General features: G+C 53.9%; 1 protein-coding gene across 6 annotated transcripts in view; it reads right to left on the bottom strand.

Moving 5' to 3' along the window:
- The window catches only part of GDPD5 (glycerophosphodiester phosphodiesterase domain containing 5), a 90,741-nt gene that overhangs the window by 24,204 nt on the left and 46,835 nt on the right, over positions 1–19,702 (bottom strand). For all 6 annotated transcript variants that reach the window (XR_001826590.2, XM_017533015.2, XM_017533011.2 and 3 more), the window contains 2 exons: positions 17,943–18,119; positions 2,421–2,524 (listed from right to left, as the gene is read on the bottom strand). Coding sequence is in view for 5 of the 6 variants with exons in the window: in XM_017533015.2 (XP_017388504.1) it covers positions 2,421–2,524; positions 17,943–18,059 (221 nt within the window). In the remaining variant the exon portion in view is untranslated. The remainder of the gene's footprint in view (positions 1–2,420; positions 2,525–17,942; positions 18,120–19,702) is intronic.

The following is a 19,702-nucleotide window of genomic DNA, read 5'->3' on the forward strand; positions in this document are numbered from 1 at the left end:
GCAGCCCTCACGTTTAGGTAGAGCTCTGAGCTCTCTTGTGTCCATCAACTTGGTTCATCCTCAGGAAGACCTGATGAGGTCAGAGTTACCCCATTTTACTCTGAAAGGGGTAAAATGCGATCTTGGCTCACTGCACTGCAACCTCCACCTCCCAGGCTCAAGCAATCCTCCCACCTTATCCTCCCAAGTAGCTGGGACCACAGGTATATGCCACCACATCTGGCTAATTTTTTGTAGAGATGGGGTGTTGCCATGTTGCCCAGGCTGATCTTGAAAATCTGGACACACATGATCTGCTTGCCTTGGCCTCCCAAAGTGCTGGGATTACAGGCATGAGTCATTGTGCCCAGTTCCCAGAGACTCTTGAGACCATCAGGACTGGACCCAGGCACCCTGAACCCCAGCACTGACTCCAAGAAACTGAGGTGACAGGCTGAAGGAGCTGCAGGTCTCCAGGCATCCCTAAGTGCCAGGCAGGGCTTCTATTGCCACCTCCCTGACAGGGCAGGAACCCATCCTCTGCTTGAATCTCCCAGTGACAGGGAGCTCACTCTCAGGGTAGGGTGGGTGGCTCCATGGAAATGATACATTCAGGTAGGCTGAAGTCCCTGTCCCAGATCTGTCTGCTTCTTGCTGTGTGACTTTGGAAAGGCTACTTAACCTCTCTGAGCCTTTGTCTCTTCAGTCTGTCCTCAATTCATATTTTTGGCACTAAACTGGTTGTGGGACCATGGATGCGTCTTGCCCTTCTCTGGGCCTCCATTTCCCATCTGTACATGATGGGGGTAGACTTGATGATCTTCTAGGCAGCAGACCTCCAGTTCAGAGGAACTGCCCGGGTCTGCAGTTGAGGGCCAGTAGGGAACATTCCCATTTACTCATGATAGTGTCCATGCTTTGGACATCTGCAAAGATGAATAATTGATTTATAGCATTTAATAAAGGCCAGAGGCCACCTCCGGGATTCGGCCAGGGCTCCGGCTCATCTTGCTTGGCGGCTGCAGGGCAGGGGTGGGACCGCAGTGTGTTCTTGATTGTGTTCATTAATAACAGAGGCATGGCTTGGTGCCATGCAGGGAAAAGTGGATACCCAGCTCCGTGAACAGAGTCCCAGGATCATCAAGGAATGCTAGAACCACAGCCTGTCAGAAACCCGGAGTCCTGCAAATCCCAAATGCTAACATCATGCTGCCTCCCGGCTAGAGATGTGGTCTCCCAGGAAGCAGCCCTCATGTTTAAGTAGAGCTTTGAGCCCTCTCATGTCCATCATCTCAGTTCATCCTCAGAAAGACCTGATGAGGTCAGCGTTACCCCATTTTACAGGAGAGGCTCAGAGAGCACTGGAGACTTGCTCACAGTCATGCTGACCTGAACATCTGATCAAAAGGAAGGAACAGCAATGGATGGGGAGGAGCCAGGCTTCCAAGCCCCAGCTCAGCCCCCAACTGGCTGTGTGACTTGGGCCTGTTTCCTTATTTGTCATTGAAACCCTGGGTCCTTCCCCTCTTCCCATGGCCTCCCAGTGCTTAACAAAAGGCAGGCAATGGAACGGTGAAGAGGAAGAAATCCCCCTGCACCCAGGTAAGTGGCTCAGACAGCCCTGCCTTTGGATCTGAGGTACTCACAAAGGACCCTGAGCTGTCCCCAAACTCATCTGCCAGCTCTGCCCAGGGCCTACCCAAGGGAGTTAGGAGGCCTAGGATCCGGGGCTACCCCTCTGCAGAGACCTTGGTCTCTCTGAGCCGTGGATTTCTTGTCCACAAAGTGGGTGACTGGAGGCCCCAGCCCAGCCTGAGCCCTGGCCCAGCCTTCAGTTCCTATTTTCTATTTTCCATGGTTGCAGCTTGGGGAAGGAGCACTCTGTGTCTCTCCATAGGGTTTCGGCTCCTGTTAGCCTTTGTTCTTTGAGGCTCCCCTCCACCTCTTCAGGGGGCCAGGAATGCAGGAATCATCAATGCAAGCACCAAGGGGTCTCCAAGACCAGCAGCTAAAGTTCCCCAGGTTTCGATCCTAGCCATTCTTTAAGGGGTAGTTCCCATGCCTCCTCCTCCGGGAAGCCTTCTCTAAGTCCCCAGTGGGACCCCCCTCAGGGCAGGAGAGACTCCCCTCTCATTGTTTCCTCCTCCTCTTTCTTGCCAGCCTGTGATACAATCCTTACCCACACCCTGGGCACTTCCCATTACAGTCCCATACCAGCCTCCTCACCAAAGTCCTGAAGGTGGGCAGGACAGAGGCTCCCAGGGAGTAGGCCCTGGCCAGGGCCACACAGAGAGCTGGTGGCAGAGCTCAGAGGGCCAACCTGGGAGAGAGGCTCTAACCCCATCCCCCAGGTCCCAGCTAAGGTACTGGATACCCAGCTCTGGGCCCCATCCTCCCCCACCCCCACCCCCACCCCCACCTCCACCCTCACCCCCACTCACCAGTTGAATTCATCATAGTCATTGTGGACTTCCCACCAGAAGTAGAGCCAGGTGAGCGTGAGGCCAAAAGTGAAGGTGAGGAGCAGGAACCAGAGGCGCTCCCACTGGAAGAGCAGAGGAGGACGGGGTTAAGTGGGTCAGGCAGGGGCCAGCCTCTGAGGCTGCCTCCCACCAGAATGTGTCCCCCTCCCTCCCACTTTGTTTTTTTTTTGTTTTTTTGAGACGGAGTCTTACTCTGCCGCCCAGGCTGGAGTGCAGTGGCACCATCTTGGATCACTGCAACCTCTGCCTCCTGGTCCAAGCAATTATGTCTCAGCCTCCTGAGTAACTGGGACTGCAGGCACGTGCCACCACGCCCAGCTAATTTTTTGTGTTTTCAAGTAAAGATGGGTTGTCACCGTGTTAGCCAGGATGGTCTCAATCTCCTGACCCTGTGATCTGCCTGCCTCGGCCTCCCAAAGTGCTGGGCTCACAGGCATGAGCCATCACACCAGGCCTCTCCTCCCTCCCACTTTGCAGCCAAACCTGCCAGGCAGGAATTCCTGCCCTCTTTACCCTGGGAGAAACTGAGGTTCAGAGAGGGAAGTGACCTGTCCACCATCACCAAGCCCAAAGTCACAGAATGGTGGAGAGCAGGCCAGGCCAGGGCTGTTATCTTTTAGCTGCAGTTTTTCCACTGTGTACTGCTCTCCCCATTCTGAGATGGCCCCTTGGCGCTGGCACCGTGATCGTGATCAGTAGTCATGTGAAGTCACATTCCTCACGCATGCCTACAAAGAAGGCGTTGTTCTTCTCCACCTTTACCCCATGCTTCAGAGAAAAACACTGAAGGCCAGAGAAGCCAAGTCACTTGCACAGGTCACACAGCAAGTTAGCAGAGGATTAAGGACCAGCGCCCTGGTCTCTGGACTAGAAAAACTGCAGAAGTGCTGTGTTCTGCTGCCTCCATCGAGCCAGATACCCGTCTCCAGCCAGGTGGAAGTGGGGTGGCGGGGGACACTGACACCACCACTGCTGTTTCCTGAGGGGCCAGCTCAGCCTCTGCAGGTGCTTCCTCCTGGCCCTCCGGTTTCTCCTTGCTTTCATCCGTCCCCTTATCTTGGAAGCACAACAAGCTTGGAATATCCTGCATCCTGGGAAACTGCTGAGATCATCAGAACAAGTCAAGAGCCCTTGAGGGGAGGTCAGTGTGAGGAAGAATCCAGACTACCTTCCCCCCGAGGGTGTGAAGTCAGGGAGGCAGCCCTACATCCAGGCTCCTGCTATGTTTCTAAACCACCCCAGTTTAACCTCTTCATGGCTCCTTACTGATAGCCAAACAGGGAAGTCTTCTGGGTACAGCACCCTGACCTCTCCAGCTTCCACCCTCACAACCAGTTCCTTCAACCTGGAAGGGCCACTGCCTCGGGGCTTATTCTCTGAACATTCCCGCTCATCCTTCAAGTCAGCTCAAATATCACTGCTTCTGGGAAGCCTTCATGGATCCACCCTGCCACTGCCTCTGTGAAGCCTTCCTGGATCTACCCTGCCACCTCGAACTGGCCGCAGTGCTCCCACAGCATCAGCATCCCTCTGTCTAAACTCGTGCTTTGCGCACCATGACCTGCTGTGTCCCCCAGACAAGTGTGGGTTCCGCAAGGATGGGGACCGAGCCGACTTCCACTCCACTAGTACTTTAGGATGACATGCAGGAATAGGCAGGAAGGAGGGAAAGTCCTCTCACTGTGCAGAATCCCTCCATCCCACACCATGCGGAGACACCATCAGTCTGCTCAAGAACCTCAGATCTCTGTTACCACTTACACGCCGTGTAACCTTGGGCAAAGTACTCATCCTCTCTGTCACTTAGTTTGCACAAAGTGAAATGAGGGCAACACTAGTACTTATGCCATGGAGTTGATGGAGAATTAAAAGGGATAATACAAGTCAGGTGGCTTGGCGAGCACTCAGCACACTATCAGCATATCTGTGGCATCCTCTGCCTCTCCAGAACATAGGAAAGACCTTCACACCCTAATGGTCCATGACTCCATACCCACTAAGTGCCCACTCCGTGCCTTGTCTGGGCAAGAGGGGTGGTGCTTGGGTGACCCTTCTGTCCAGGTGGGTCACCCCAGTTAGGCCACTCATGCTTGGGTGAGCAGCTGCCACCACTCCTTGTCATGTGCAAACCAGACTGCCTTGCTTAGCCCCACTTTGTACATAAACAGAGAAGCAAAGGTGATGACACCCTGAGACCCAGTCTTTCTGGCAGGTTTAGGTTTTGGGAGGTGGCTTCTCAGAGGGTAGGGCACTTGTGTCTGCCCCACCTGGACACAGATTAGCACAAACTCCAGTTGCAGGCACAGCAAGACCCAGCCTTAGTCAGGAATAGGGAAACCCTGGTTAGGAGCAGGGCAGGCCATGTGCCCTTCTGGATCAATGGAACCCTAGGAGCCACCACCCAGAGAACAGCTGGAACTATCTAGAGCTGAGTCTAGGGACTCAGTCCTGCCTCCCATGGCAGGGCCGTGGGGCTGGCCCAGACTGCCATGTCTAAGCCAAGGCTGTTGGCCCTGTGCACGACCATCTCTCCACCACCCTCCAGCCAGCACCCCAGGATTAGTCCTTCTCAGAATCCCTCTTGCCACCTCGAATTCTTATTTGCTCATAACAACCTTCATTTCCTGCAGAGTGCAGCCGGTGAGTCCCAGGCCAGCTTAAACATCCGAGTCTCCCAAAGGGTGAGCCATATCTTTAGACTGACACCCATCTGATCATGTCATGCCCCAGCTCGAGAGTCCCATTGGCCCGAGCTTCTCTGTAGACGTCAGGGCCCACTCTGCCTGGCCCAGGCCAGCCTCTGTGCTTTATGTCCCATGCACAGAATTAAATATGGTTCCCCACACAGACTCTCCAGACTCCAGGCCTTCACACAGCCAGAGCCTCCATCTAGAAAGCATCCTTTCTCTGCTTCATCAGGCAAACCCCTACTCCTTCCAGAGTGCCCCTCCCTGAAGACTCCCCTGTTTCATAGGGTGAATCCCATCTCCTCAGAGCTCTGTAACCTATGCAAGCATCTCACTTACGGCTCAGACCCCACAGCCCTAGAACTGCCTCTATACATGTCGGCCTCCCTGCTATACATAAGTGCCTGAGGTCTGGGTGGTCTTCGTGCTCCAGGTGGCACAGGAGCTTGAGAAAGATTTGATAATAAAATTACAGGTGAGGAAACGCCCTTTCTCCTGCCCTGCACAAGTACAGACACCCACCCAGGAGAGATTTCCCTGGGGCTTAACACCCATCCCCGCAAACAAGTGCCTCGTCTTCTATAGCGCCCACGCTGGCAGTGCTAGATGGCTGTCTGTTTACAGAGACCATGCTGCCTCCTCAGGGGTAAGACCTGTGTGCCTCTAACCAGCAGAGAAGGTTCTGAGAAGGACCTGGGTGAGGGGTGAGCCTGGGTCTGGCATGAGTCTGGTCCCAGGCAAGTAGCCTGGAGGCGAGAAGGTAAAGAACCTGCAGTACATGCTGGGAACACGTCCTGTGGCCAGGGGGATGCAGGGCCCAGGGGCAATGCTGACAGAGGCCAGGAAGACAACACGGCCCAGGAGGGCCCATGGCAGCCAGGGTCCTATGCCCCAAAGGTCGTTGTCCTCACATGTCCAGACCCTTAAAGTGGGGCAGGGCAGGGAAAGAATGAGGGGCTACACCTCCCACCCCTGGGTATCGGCCAAGACTAGAGCCGGTGGTGGTGGGGGGGTGAGGTGCCCAGGCATGGCAGGAATGCGGGCAGGACCTAAGCAACAAGGAGCCAGGAACCCCATGATCAGAACTAGGGCATGAGCTGGGGTTGGGACGACCTAGGATTAAGGTCCTGGGAGCTGAAGCTGGAGGCCACAGGGAACCTGTAGATGGGGCGAAGAGGCCCCAGCATAGAGGGAGGCAGGCAGTGGGGGTCACTCTAAGAACAATCAGAGGAAAACACTGAATGGCAAGGGTTGGGAGGAAGGGAAGGGGAAGGGGAGGAAGTGGCTGCAGGAAGTGGCCTGTGGAGCAGCTCCCCTGATAAAGAGGCTCCAGTGGCACTAATGGTCCTTGTTAGGACACGTTACAGCAGAGAGAGGCCTGCGTGCTCCACCCTTTAGCAAGCCAATCTGGCCCTGCTCCCGGAGATGCAGAGCAGTGATCGCTGCCCCAGTGCCATGGCCACAACCCTTCTTCATCTCTCATAGTCTGCACAGCACCACGGGTTGTTCATTTAGGGATATCTACCCCCACTGCACAGAGGCTCAGAGAAGGGCCCCCACATATGGCTGAGCAAGTCGTGCATTGCCCCCTAAGAAGTGCCACTCATGTCGTGGTGACCATCAAGGGGCATATTTATTATGACGATTTGCTGGCACATGGTGATCGTGTCCTAGGAAAGGGGCGCTTTTTCATAATTTGCATAAAGGCTCAACACAGGTGAGTAGAGGGGAGTTGGAGGGGTCAGCAGGTTGGGGAGGAGTGGGGATAAGATGTGAACCCAGGTATACTGACTCCACCTTGGGAGGCAGCCTGCACAGCCCCCCTCAAAACCCACCCTTGCCCTCTGGGACCCAGTATGGCTATCCCAGGCCCAGCCTGGCTCCCTGGATTTCTCCCCTCCATCTCTCTGACCCCAGGCCAGACCTGTTCCTACTTCAGGAAGCCTTTCCATCCCACCAGGCCTCAAAGGCCCCCCCCAAGCCATCCTGCACAGACTCTTGGCACCCACCACTGTGACCCTCAATCAAATTGTAAATTGTGGAGATGGAAAGAATACAGGCTCTGAAGAGCTGGCTCTGCCACTCAGCACGTCACTTGGCTCCTCTGAGCCTCGGTCTCCTTGCTGTAAATGGAAATAACAGCCCCTCCCTCGAAAGGAGGCTGTTAAATGAGCTGAAGGGCTTCAGGTGGCACACAGTAGGCATCTAATAAGGGCTGGCTCACTGGGCTGCAGGCTCCCTCAGGTCAGGGATGGCCTGAGCTATCTCTATGTCCCCTGGGCCCAGCATCATGCCAGGCACGAGGTGGTGGTCACCTGTGGCGTAAGGGACATAAGGAGGGATGGATGTGACACAGGCTGACAGGGATGATCACGACCACCAGTGGGCAGTGCCATTATGCAAGCCCCAGACATCCCCTGAGAGAGCAGGAGAAAGGCTGAGGGGGCTGAAGTTGAGGGAGCAGCTGCCTCCTGGGGTGGGCACCAGGAGGAGTGTGCTGGAGGCTGCCCAAGGAAGAACCAGATAGGGCGAGCAGCTGGGGCAGGAGTGGCCCCTGGCTGTCAATGGGGTAGGATGCTGATTCCTGCTCCAGGGGATGGAGGCCGAGGTCGAGGCTACTGTGATGGAGAATCCTGGAGGCCCTACCCCAGAGGCTGCTGCGTCTCCTTCCATTCTTCCCCTAACCCTTCAGGAACAAGAGCCCGCTCCTCAGCAATCTGGGCAATTGTGGGTCAATTTCCCCGAAGGCCAGTCCTCCTCATTGTCTCCTGATGACGGTCATGTCTTCTCTTCACCCCTCTTCACCCCTCTCTTCACCCCTGTCTCTGTCCTGTCCCTCCCATCCCTGAGCCCTGTGTTCAGAGAAGAATGTGGAGAAAGACCTCATTAGCAGCGGGGGATCCTACAGTCACAAAGCACGACTGCGGCCGGCCGCAATGCTGGTCCAACACAGGAAGCATGGGTCCGGCGGCCGGCTCTCCTGCTGCTTATTGCCACTGGCTACAGGCCTCTGCTGCTGTAGACTGCAGCCCCAGGACAAAATGCACACAGCTGCTCCTCCCACTAGTAGGGACCCTGAAGGATATGGAGCACCTCCCCTGGGTCCCTAAATAGAACCTGGGGTCTGAAGTCCATACACATCACTCTGAACGTTGCAGACTTTCAGAATTGCAGAGCTCTCAGAGCCGGAGTGGAGTCTTGCTCCATTCCTGCTCTCCTGCTTGTCCCCCTGCCCTGGGGCAGAGACCATGTCTGCAGCCTCCAGGACAGGAGCTCACCCTGCTCTACCCCACTGGCTCCTTGGAAAGGGCCTCTCCTTCCAGATGCTCTTTTGGTCCTCTGAGGACTCAAAATTATTCCTTCCAAGACATGCAGGCTGACAACAGGAAGCTAGGTTGAGGGAGTCTAGCGACATTGGGTTTGAATCCCAGACTGGTGAAGACTGAGTGACCTTAGGGAATACATTTACCTTCTCTGTGCCCCAGGTTCCTGCTCTCTAAAATGGGGACAGTATCAGCATGCTACAACAGACCACTAAAACCTCCCATGCACAGTGTCTGGTGAGGCTGATATCCAGGCAGGGGAGTTAGTGCCCTCCCTCCGCCGCCAGAAGGTGGAGCTGAAATCTGCCTCCTCCACTGCGCCCCTGCAGCTGGTTCTCTGATACCACACAGAATAAGGCCAGCCAGAGGGTAAGAAATATTAGGGTCAAATAATCACAGAGTGGAGAATACACAAAAGAGCTGGATTTTTCACCTGGCCCTCCTCCCCGCTGGCTATGTGGCTGTGGGCCAATTGCTCAGGACCTCTGACCTCAGCTTCCTCCTCTGTTCACAGAATGACATCACCACCAAATCACAGGAGGGCTGCCAGGCCCCAGCACGATTACAGATGTAAGCTGTAAGTCGCCAAATCCAGGATCGTTCCTATAATTATCATTTCGCATTGGACAGCCCTTTAATTATGTGAAGACAGTGATCAAGCCTTTCCTCCCTGTTCTACACCACATCTCTCCAGCTGCTGAGGACAGCCAGGTTGATTGCCTGCCTCCAACCCAGGGTGGGTGCCACGGTCAGCCAGATGCAGTTGCCAGGCTGGCTCCTGTAGACTGCAGCCCTGGGAGCCAGTACCAATAGAGGAAGAAGACCCTGGCACAGCAGCTGCCCGATCGCACTCACAGGCTGCATCCCAACTGTGAGGAACAGAGGCCTGTGTTAGCTCACCATGGCATTGGGGGTGGGTAGGGATGCTAATCCTAAGAGCCCTTTACTTGCTCCATCTCATCCTCCCTACAGTTCTGCAAAGCAGAGGAAACCAGCTCTCAGAGAAGGAAAGGGACTTGCCCAAGGTCACAAAGAGCACACATAATGGTGGAACCACAATTCACACCCAGGTTTGTGTACCTCCAGTATGCCCCAGGTGTTTTGGAGCAACAAGGAGCAGGCCGTGTAAATTATCCTTGTTGGACCAAGGTGGAAACAGGCTTAGAGGGACAGGGCCTTGCCCAAGGTCACACTTAAGAGTCATAGGCAACGCCAGAGCAGGGACCCTGGGATTTCAGAGTTAGCTAAGATGTCAGAGATTATCTCGCCTCATCTCCTAAAGATCCAACTAAGAAATAGAGGAACTGCAATCTAAAGAAGGAGAATGGCCTGGAAATATGGGCAAGAGCTTAGGATGTTAGTATGTTAGTGCAAAAATAATGGGGAATTCAACTTACGGTGTTGGGACTTCTGGACATCCATTTGGTAACAACTATAATTAGACCCTTTCCTCACACCCTGTACCAAACTAAATCTCAGTGTCTCTCCTCCACATCCTCACCCTTCTCTTCCAGTCATCTGCATACATGTGTTGAGCCCTTGGACACTCAGAGATAAATCAGGCCACCCTGAGCCAAGACTGGCAGCAGACAGACAGCTCCAATCCTGGGAATTGGTGTGGTGAGAGGGGTGGTCACAGGTTGCTAAGGAGCTCAGAGCCCAGATCCTTAACACTGTCAGTTATAGGAGGAGGGGTGAGCTAGAAGGCTTCCTGGAGGAGGAGACACCTGCAGCAAAGTGGAAGGAAAGAGCTTGTTGAGAGGACAAGGTTGGGGAGCCTCAGTCCACACAGAGGAAAGGAGCAGAGGGCATGAAGGCACACAGCAAAGCAGGCTTTGTTCTGGGGAACTGGCTCGTTATAGGCTTGTAAAAGCTTTCCCTATGTAAGAGTATTAACCTTAATACACACTGTATATTTTTTCTTGTATGTCATTTGAAATAATTGTAGCATGCTTTCTGTATAGGAATTTAAATTTTTATGCAGTCAAATTTATCCCTCTTTTCCTTTATACATTTTGCCTTTGGTGTTGTGTTTAAGAAAGGTGGCCCAAGATCATATATTTAATATTTTACACCCACAGTTTCTCGGTTTCATTGTTTACATTTCAATCTGCAATCCACCCATCCATCTACATCCATCTATATATAGTTCCATATGGATGTCACGTGTGCGAAGAGAGGTTTGAAAGCCTTATCTCTAAAGCATGAAGCCTAGAATTTCTTTTACATCTTTCTAAGTTGTTTAAATTTTTTCAAGAAATATATGCCTTCAAAATAGGAAAAAAGTTTAAAAATAGGAAAAAATACATCTTAATCCATCTGGAATTTATTTTGGTGTGAAGTAAGAGGCAAGGATCTAATTTTACTTTCACCAAATGGATGCTTCAGCTGTCCCTACATCATCTGTGATACTGGTAGTAATTTCCACGTTCGTTCACCACACAGTGAGTTCTCAGATGCCTGCGGATGTGTATCCAAGTTTTCCAATCTGGCCCAAGGCAGCCCTTTCCCCCTTGTGCAGGCTCTGCCTGGCATAGCTCCTTCCTGCTCGGTCAAGTCCTGCCCCCAGTGGTTCCAGCTCTTCTTTGAGATCCCAGTGCCCATATGTGCCCTCAGCACATGGTCCTACAGAGACCAAGAGGGGGAGATTGAGGAGTGCCTACTCCTGAATCTGCCACCTGCAACCGAAACCTTGGGCACCTCAGCTCTTCCAATGATCAGCCTGTTCCACCTTTACCAAGTTCCAAATGGGGGGACTGATGCATGGGAAAGCCTGGGAAAAGTCAGCTGGAAAAGGTGCAGGGAGCTCCCAAAAGGGAGAGATGGGCAGGTTCTGGCAGGATTACCCTGGCCCTGATCCGGGAGATTTGGGGGAGGTGGTGGCCTGGGGAGGTCGGAGAGAGATTGCAGCATTAGGGCCGAGCAGGGAAAGGGATTAGAATCCCCACCCCCAGCAGGCTCCTGACAGCCTAAGAGGCTGGATTTATTTTTCTGGACTACAGAGAGCTGGGCAATCAGGCCTCTGTCCTTGCTTCTGCTGGGGTGCACTCAGAGCAGTTCATTAGGCAGGAGAATGCAATTAAGTCCTGCCTGGAGCACCCTGTCTCTCCCAGCCTATTCCTTGGCACTGGCATCAGCCCCTTGGGGAGACATGAGCAGAAAGGCTGAGGGGCCCTTAGGAAGGACCATCCCAGAGCCCTTCATAGGACCCTGACCACATCACAGGGTGGGTGGCCATAGTCCCCTGGTAATGCCCCATCTCCTGCCCTACCCTGGCTCCATAACCTGACACTCAAGATGTTCGCAGAGTGCCATCAACAAGACTTAAGCCACTTCCCCTGGAGTGTGGTGTGATCATGCCAGGTGCCCTTGGCACTATTCCGAGAGGAGCTAGGCAGGGTGTGGGGGTTTCCGAAGGCAACAGACAACATGGCTTTATTGCAGTGATAAATCCTCACCTCCTTGTGCTGCAACAAACCGGCCCTACTCTCTCTCTCTCATGGATGTAATATCATCTCCTAGTTTCTTATCCTTACAGCAACCCTGCAACTTTAGAAGTGAGAGAAATAAAGCTCAGAGGGCCTCTCACCCCTGCCGGGTCTCTTTTCCTCAAAGCACTGGAGGAAAGAAAGCCATCACTTTGACAGTTTGTAGGGAGGGCACGTTTTTCTGCAAGGTTGGAACAATGGTCTCTTTGGTACAAGACGGGAGGCACATTCCTATCCATGATCTAATTGGATCCGTAGGACATAGATTTGTGCCTCCACTTAACTGACAAGCAAGCTCAAGCGCAGAGAGGGTCTGGGCCTGACCTGAGATCCCACACTCAGTTACTGGGAGGCAGGGTAAAGTTGAGGCTGTAGCTCCCTTGCCAGGAATGCCCAGTGGCATCTGGCTCAATCCAACCACACCCTGGAGCCCATCTCAAAGGCTGCTTCATCTCTGAAGTCTGCTCTGATTTCCTAAGTAGGATCCATTCTTTCCAGTTCCACATCCTGGACACAAATCCATTTGGTTGATAGGACAAAAAGTGGGAGCCAGCTGGGAAACTCATCTCTTTCTTTATCTTGTGGACTGGCAGAGCCCAATCCCAGCTCCAAGGGTGATCTAGTAGGTCCCTCTGAATGAGGCAGCACCCTCCACTGCCAACCACAGTCAAGAGCATAGGAGGCAGCACCAAGAACGCAGCACACACCTGTCCACACACATACACCTATGTTCTCTGCCAGCTCACTGGGGGTCCGGCTGCCCCACCTGGTCAGCAAGATGGCAGTCACATCTCCTAACTGCTTCCTCACTCACTCATGAACACATACATTCAATTCAGCAAATCCTTCATTCAGCAAATCTTGTCCTAGGACCTCCTCTGAGTCAGGTCTCTGCAGTGTGCAGGCCCAGGCCCTGTCCTAAAAAGAGTCCAGTGGGAAACTATCACACCACGTGGCCAGCACAGGCCAAGGTGCTGTGGGACCCCAGGGAAGCGAGGAAGGGAGGGAGAGAGAGCAGTAGGGAGAGAAAGGAAGGAGGAGGGCTATTTTTTTGACAGAAATTGGGGGCATGGAGGGGGATTTGCAATCAGTCTTAAGGGGCAGAGGGGAGAAAGACAGGACATTCCAGCTGGGTGCAGTGGCTCTCACCTGTAATCCCAGCACTTTGGGAGGCTGAGGCGGGCAGATCACCTGAGGTCAGGAGTTCGAGACCAGCCTAACCAACGTGGAGAAACTCTGTCTCTACTAAAAATACAAAATTAGCCAGGCACGGTGGCACGTGCCTGTAATCCCAGCTACTCAGGAGGCTGAGGCACGAGAATCACTTGAAACCAGGAGGCAGAGGTTGTGGTGAGCTGAGACCGTGCCATTGCACTCCAGCCTGGGCAACAAGTGCAGGAAAAAAAAAAAAAAAAAAAAAAAAGACAGGACTTTGAAGCAAAAGGAATGGCAGGAGCAAAGGCCCAGAGCTGTGAAGGGTGAGGTTATCCTGGGGATGTGGAGGAGCTCAGGGTGGCTGGCGTGGATGAGCATAGAGGGGAAGGGGCAGAAGAGCTGGGGATGGATTTCCCTGCAGTGGGTATCTTCCTACCAGGGCAGGGTGACAGGGGGCTCTCACCATATCCCATCATAGGAGGCAGGCAGCTGGGGCTGGGGAGGTTTATTTGTCTGCTCTGACCACCCCTCCTTTGCTATTCCTGGACACTACCAAGACCTCTCCTTTCACTTGCTCCTGGGGCACAGCATGGGTTCCCATCTCCAGGACTGGCCTCCATCCACCAACGCTGGGCATCAAGGGAGGATGGGAATCACCATCAGACACTCCCTCTGAACCTCAGTCCACAACCAGTCCATTGATGACACCTTCTAGGTGTCTCTGGAATCCCTCCCCTAGCCTATCCCTGTGTATGCCTCCCTGCTCCCCACACAGACACCTGAGCCTCACTGGCCCTCCCACCTCCACCTGAGGGCCCTCAGAGCATCCTCCACAATTGGGCCGCAGCATTCCTCACACAGCCCCAGCCTGACTCAGGCCCCACTGCCCAGGATGAAGCCCAGGCTCCTCAGCTCAGCTCAGGCCCATGCAGCAGCACCCTTCCCCCTCCCCGCACCTGAGCCAGTAGACTGAGTTTCTTTCAGTTCCTGAACACAAGACACGCTCTTGTGCGCACAGTTCCCCCTGCCCCAAACACTTCCCTGCTCTGGGAGACGGGGCTAACCCTCCCAGAGGCCAGCTCAGGCAAGCATTCCCTGCAACCACGGTTTCCCCAGACCTCCAAAATAATCACCCTGGGTGGTCTGGGTGTGTCTGTTCTTGTCTGTTCCCCTCTACAAGCCTGGGGGCCCTTCAAGGGAGGAGAGAACCAGGTCTGATATACTTATGACCCCAGAGCAGGTAGCAGGGCAGCTTTGTTGACTGAATAAGTAATCAGGACACTCCAGACAAGACTGTTTGGTGTGAAAGAGATGAGAGGGCACAGGCCTGGGGGTGTGAGTGGGGCAGTGGCGACTGTGTCTTCAGCCCCTTGGCCTGAATAACTCCCCTACTCTTCCTGAAGGAATCAGTTAAAATTAAAGCAGCATTCAAAAGGTAACTGTACTACAGAAGTGCAAGAGTCGGCTATCACAGTCTGTCTCCTTCGGAGACTCTGGCTGGGAAGTTCCTCCAGGCATCTGACCTATATCCCTCTCTACATAGAAGCTGGTTTTGACACTGCCTTTTGCAGACACAGTCTTCAGGGGACCCTGTGGGGAAGGCCAGAGAACAGTCTTCTGTCCTACCAAGTCCTTAACTGGCAGTATTAGAGTAATGAGTCACAGACAACAACCAATTAATTATCCCCAGTTATAAAAAGCTCTGCTTCCCCTTCCTGGCTGTGGAGTGAGCCTGGCCTCCTGCTGCCAGGCTCCTCCACTCCTCGGAACTGGGGGCAAGGGAAGAGGCCATTTCACCTCTCTGGTCCTGGTTTCCTGCTTATTTATTTGTTAAGTGTGTGTCCTGGGGGGGCTGGGGGGACAAAGGAAGAGATGGGAATGTGTCAGGCTGGACAGGGAGGAAGGAGGGAGACCAGTGTGGATGGAGAGAAAGCGGACCTTCCCAGGCTCCCTCCACCCACCCTCTCCACTCCTCAGGATCTACCTCAGAGCCCAGGGCTGCACCATAACCAGGGAAACACTGAGGGTTCCAAGCCTGGCATTCAAGGCCACTCCCCATCTTGTCTCAAATGCTCCTGGTCCAGTGCTCTTTCTTCTCCATCAGGCAACTTCCCAAGTTCCCCTGCCTTTCTTCTTCCAGCAAACTCTCATTTAAACCCACATCTTCAACACATTGCCTTCCCTAGTCTCCAGCAGCTTAGGCTGCAAATCTGTCATCAGCCTGTGTGACTGATTTCTCCATCTGTAAAATGGGCACACAATTAAACATGCCCCATGGAGATGTTACAATAATGACTAGGGCAATGCATGTAAACCATTTGCTCCCTGCATACAGTAGGTACTCAATAAATGTTAACAGATACTATTACTTTCACACATCATTTTCCAGCCTGAGGATGAGAATAAAATCCCTCGTGACTCTCCCACCTGTCAACCATTTCACAGGTGAGACCCAGAGAGATGGGGTTTCACAGGAGTTGAACCAGGCTTCTCTGAGTTGGGAGATACAGGGAGGATTCCTCCCCTGGGGCAGGAGTGGTGAGAATAAGGAGAGGCACCAGGCTCACTGGCAGAGGCCTGTCTACCACCCCTCAGCCCAGGCAGCTCTCCTCTCCCTACCAGCACCCCCAGAGCTCAGGCAAGGCCTCTATTTGTTCAGAGAAATTTCTGGAGCCCCTACCCTGCACCAGCCCTGTCTTTGAGACACCAGATCACTATTCCTTTGTTGTGACAGGCTGGTGAGTCCAGCCCCACAGCTGCCCTCACACAGCTGCCTCAGGGAAAAATGGGGAGAGAAAAGAGAAATAGGGAGAGAAAGAAAGGATGAGGGGCAGAGGCTGGGAACCAGGAAGTGGCAGGAGACGGGGGCGGGGCTGGGGGTGGGTGCGGAGCAAAGTGAGCTATTGCAGGGAGAAAGGGGCGGGGGAGGAGAGGATGCTCATTTTCAGCTGTGAGTTTGGGGTCACCTGAGGTGAGCTCAGCCCTTCCTGCAGAGACACTGCCACCCAGAGCTGCTACAAAGCCCTATACCAACCATTTCTAAGCTTGGCTCATGGCCTCCTGCTGACCCTCCAGCAGGACGGTCCAGACCCTAGCCTTGCAGGGCACATTTTGTTCTGGTTCTTAGTCAGCTCAAAACCAGCCTCGGCCCACTTCCTCCACTCTGGACCCTGTGCTGGCCACAGCCGAGACCCATCAGTTCCTGACTCCACCGCCTATGACTGGCCAGCCCTGGGCCCACCAAAGACATGAGGCTCCTGGAAGATGTGCCTTCCCCAACGTCTGCCCTGATGGCCACGGGCTTCCTGCTTGGGAGCTCGGCCATCCTTCTTCTCACTTTAGCCTCAGCTGTCTCACCACCCATTCCCACCAGGGGCTGCTGGGCCTCTACTGCCCAGGTCCAGATCCAGAACAGAGGGTGGAGGAAGGCAAAGTGGCCAAGGAATTCTGAAGCCAAGATCAGAACCTAGCTCCCATTTCAGAGATGGAGAAGCTGAGGCTTGGGCATCTGGAATGGCATGTCTCAATGGCTAGTGACAGCTGGCACCGCGCTGCTCACATCACAGCCCTCATTGCATGTCGTGGCCCAGTGGCTCCTTGAGAGGGATGTGTTTCCCCTCCAGTTCACAGGTGAGGGAGCTCACAGGCAACTAGATTCAAGTAGAGGATACACCCCCAAAACCTGAATCCATCTGACTCCAGAGCCCACGGCCTGTGCCCCTCCACATAAGAGGGAAAGCTGTGACAGGGTATGTCACACGGCTTCCCAGCAGGGGCCTGGAGTAGAGAGACCAGGGCTTTAGTCTTCGCATTGCCAAGGCCCTGCTCTATGGACTTGGGCAGGCCTTTCCCTCTCCTTTGCCTCAGTTTGGTCACTTGACTCCTCTGTGGCTGGGAATGGGGACATGACAATGAATCAGGCCTGGTGCCCACCCTGGCAGTTCCTGCTTTTCACTGTTTGGGGGTCATGAACTCAGGCTCCCCAGTCTAGCACTTATCCCTCACCAGCACAGGCAGAGGAGGGCAGACAGGTGGATAAGCTTCCCTGACCTCCCCCGACAGATAACCATGCCTACTGGGCCTCTGACATCAGTTGCAACCACAACCCCCAAACCCTGCCAGCCCTGGTCACTCCAGCCTCTTCTGGGGCTGGCGGAATTTAGAGGCTGGCTTCTTTGTTCAGACAAGCAAGAAGGAGGAGGAAAGTTGTTCTCCAGACAGTAAAGCTTTTAGATAAACACCACACAGGAATTGGTTCCTTCAGAGAAGAAACTAGATCCACTGGCTGACAGCGCCCCAGGGACAGGAGTGCAGCTTAGGTCTGGCCCGGGGAGCCGGGCACTGAAGGATGCTTTCTTCATCTGGCTGTGCACCTGCTGCCAGCTCTGACAGGCCTATGGCTCAGGTGACTGAGTCCCAGTGCCAGGCTGTAACCCTGCCAGCTCCCAGGCTCCAGGATGGCCGGGCCCACCTCCTAACCATGTCTCTACCACCCGCCTGTTTGCCTGCCTGCCTTTTGGGATCTGCCAGGAAGCTGAGGACTTCTGCTCACCTCAGGGTGACCCTTTCCTTCTGGAGCAGCCTAACCTCAACAATGTCAGAGGAGTGTTAACAACTCGTCAACAGGATGAACTCCTTCCCTGCCCTCCTGGTCGTCGGTTTCAGGAATTACCATGAGGCCATTTGACAGAGGAATAAACTGAAACCCAGAAAGGCTATTGGCCTGTCCAGAGCAAGTCAGCAGAGACAGAGCTACACCTCTCCCCCAGCCCCTCAGGCTTGCTGGGGCCCACTGGGTCCCTCCAACCCCCTTCCAGTGTGGCTCACCGGCGTGGTGTCATCGTGCGAACGTTGGTAGCGCTTCCAACGGCAGCCATAGATGCCCGTGAGGCAGGAGAGGCACAGCTGTGGCTCATAGTACTGCAGGGGCTGGTGTCTCACCATACTCGTGCCCACAGCCCTGGCGCCTGGCCCTCAGGCGCCCATGGAGACCCCCAGCTGGTCCTGCAGGAGGAAGCACAGGGCAGTGAGATCGGGGAAGGGTGAGGAGTCAGGCACTACACAGCAAGTCATTATAGCCTAGGTCAGGGAGGGTCTCCCCTGCTCAAAGCACTGCAGTGGGGCTCCATCTCACTTGGAGTCACAGGCCCCACCCTTGCAGGTCCCCAAGGATCTGTCTCCTGCCTCCCACTCAGGACCTCATCCTCCCTACTCCTTCTCCTCTGGCCACACTGATTTCTTCCATGTTCTTCGCTGGCCTGGCATGCTGCTGTTCCCACCTGGAATGCTCTTCCCTTAGAAACCTGTATGACTCCCTCCCCTCCTCTTTCCCCTGCTCTCTTCAGGTCTCAGCTCAAATATCCTTTTCTTTCTTCTTTTTTTTTTTTTTTTTGAGATAGTCTTGCTCTGTCACCCAGGCTGGAGTACAGTGGCTGGAGTGCAGTGGCACCATCTCAGCTTACCACAACCTCTGCCTCCCGGGTTCAAGCAATGCTCCTGCCTCAGCCTCCCACGTAGCTAAGATTACAGGGGCCCACCACCATGTCTGGCTAATTTTTGCATTTTTGTAGAGACAGGGTTTTGCCATGTAGGCCAGGCTGGTCTCAAACTCCTGACCTCAGGTGATCCACCCGCCTCAGCCTCCCAAAGTGCTGGGATGACAGGCATGAGCCACGGCGCCCGGCCACATGTCCTTTTCTCAATGAGACTGTCCCAGGTCACCTTCTATAAAACCGTACCCCCTTCCCACATTCCCTAATCTCCTTCCCACGTTCTCTGCCTTGTTTTCTCAATCATGTCCTTAAATATAACTTACTTATTTTTCCTGTCTGTTTGCCCTACTATAATGCAGTTTCCATGAAGGCAAGGATTTTTGTCTGTTGTATTTTCTGCTGTATTCCCAGTAACTGGAACAGTGTCTAGCACGAAGCAGACTTTCAAAATAAACGTTTTAGAAGAAATTATCATACAAGCTGAGATGTGTTGGGCACTTAAAATACATCAGGCACCATGTAAATACTTTACATTCATTGTCCCATCTCATCAGCACAGTCATGGGAAGTGGCAGGTTCTGTGTCCTAAGCCCATCTGACAGTTCAATAAACTAAGGCTCAAAGAACAAGGGGCAATGCCTGGCTGCTGTCCCATAACTGCACTGTGCTCGATCTAGGAACTGCTCTAGTGCCCCAAAGTATTCATTCTCCAGACACAGGGAGCGCCCCCCAGCCTGGTGAGGCCTGTGGGGGGATGGGGCAGCAGCCAGGAGCTAGTGCCCCAGCCCTGCTTGGCACCCTGGAGATATCTGTGGGAGCCTCGGCCTCCGGGGGCCAATGTTGGTTGAGTGTGACAGGTGGCAATGGGCTTGGGGCACCTCACACACCCTGAGTATCGGGTGTCATCCAGTCCCCCACACCACTGTGAAGTAGTTATTTTTGTTCTATTTTGCTAACGAAGAACCTGGGACTCAGAGCAGAAAAACAATTTGCCCAGACGTACATAGCTATACTGAGGTGTCAGGACCCCAGCCCTGGCCTGCGGGACTCCAGAAACTCAGTCGTATGTTCTGTACCAGGCCCTGTCTGAGGCCC

This window comes from Cebus imitator, unplaced genomic scaffold, assembly GCF_001604975.1.
Source record: "Cebus imitator isolate Cc_AM_T3 unplaced genomic scaffold, Cebus_imitator-1.0 Scaffold79, whole genome shotgun sequence".
NCBI classification, from domain to species: Eukaryota; Metazoa; Chordata; class Mammalia; order Primates; family Cebidae; genus Cebus; species Cebus imitator.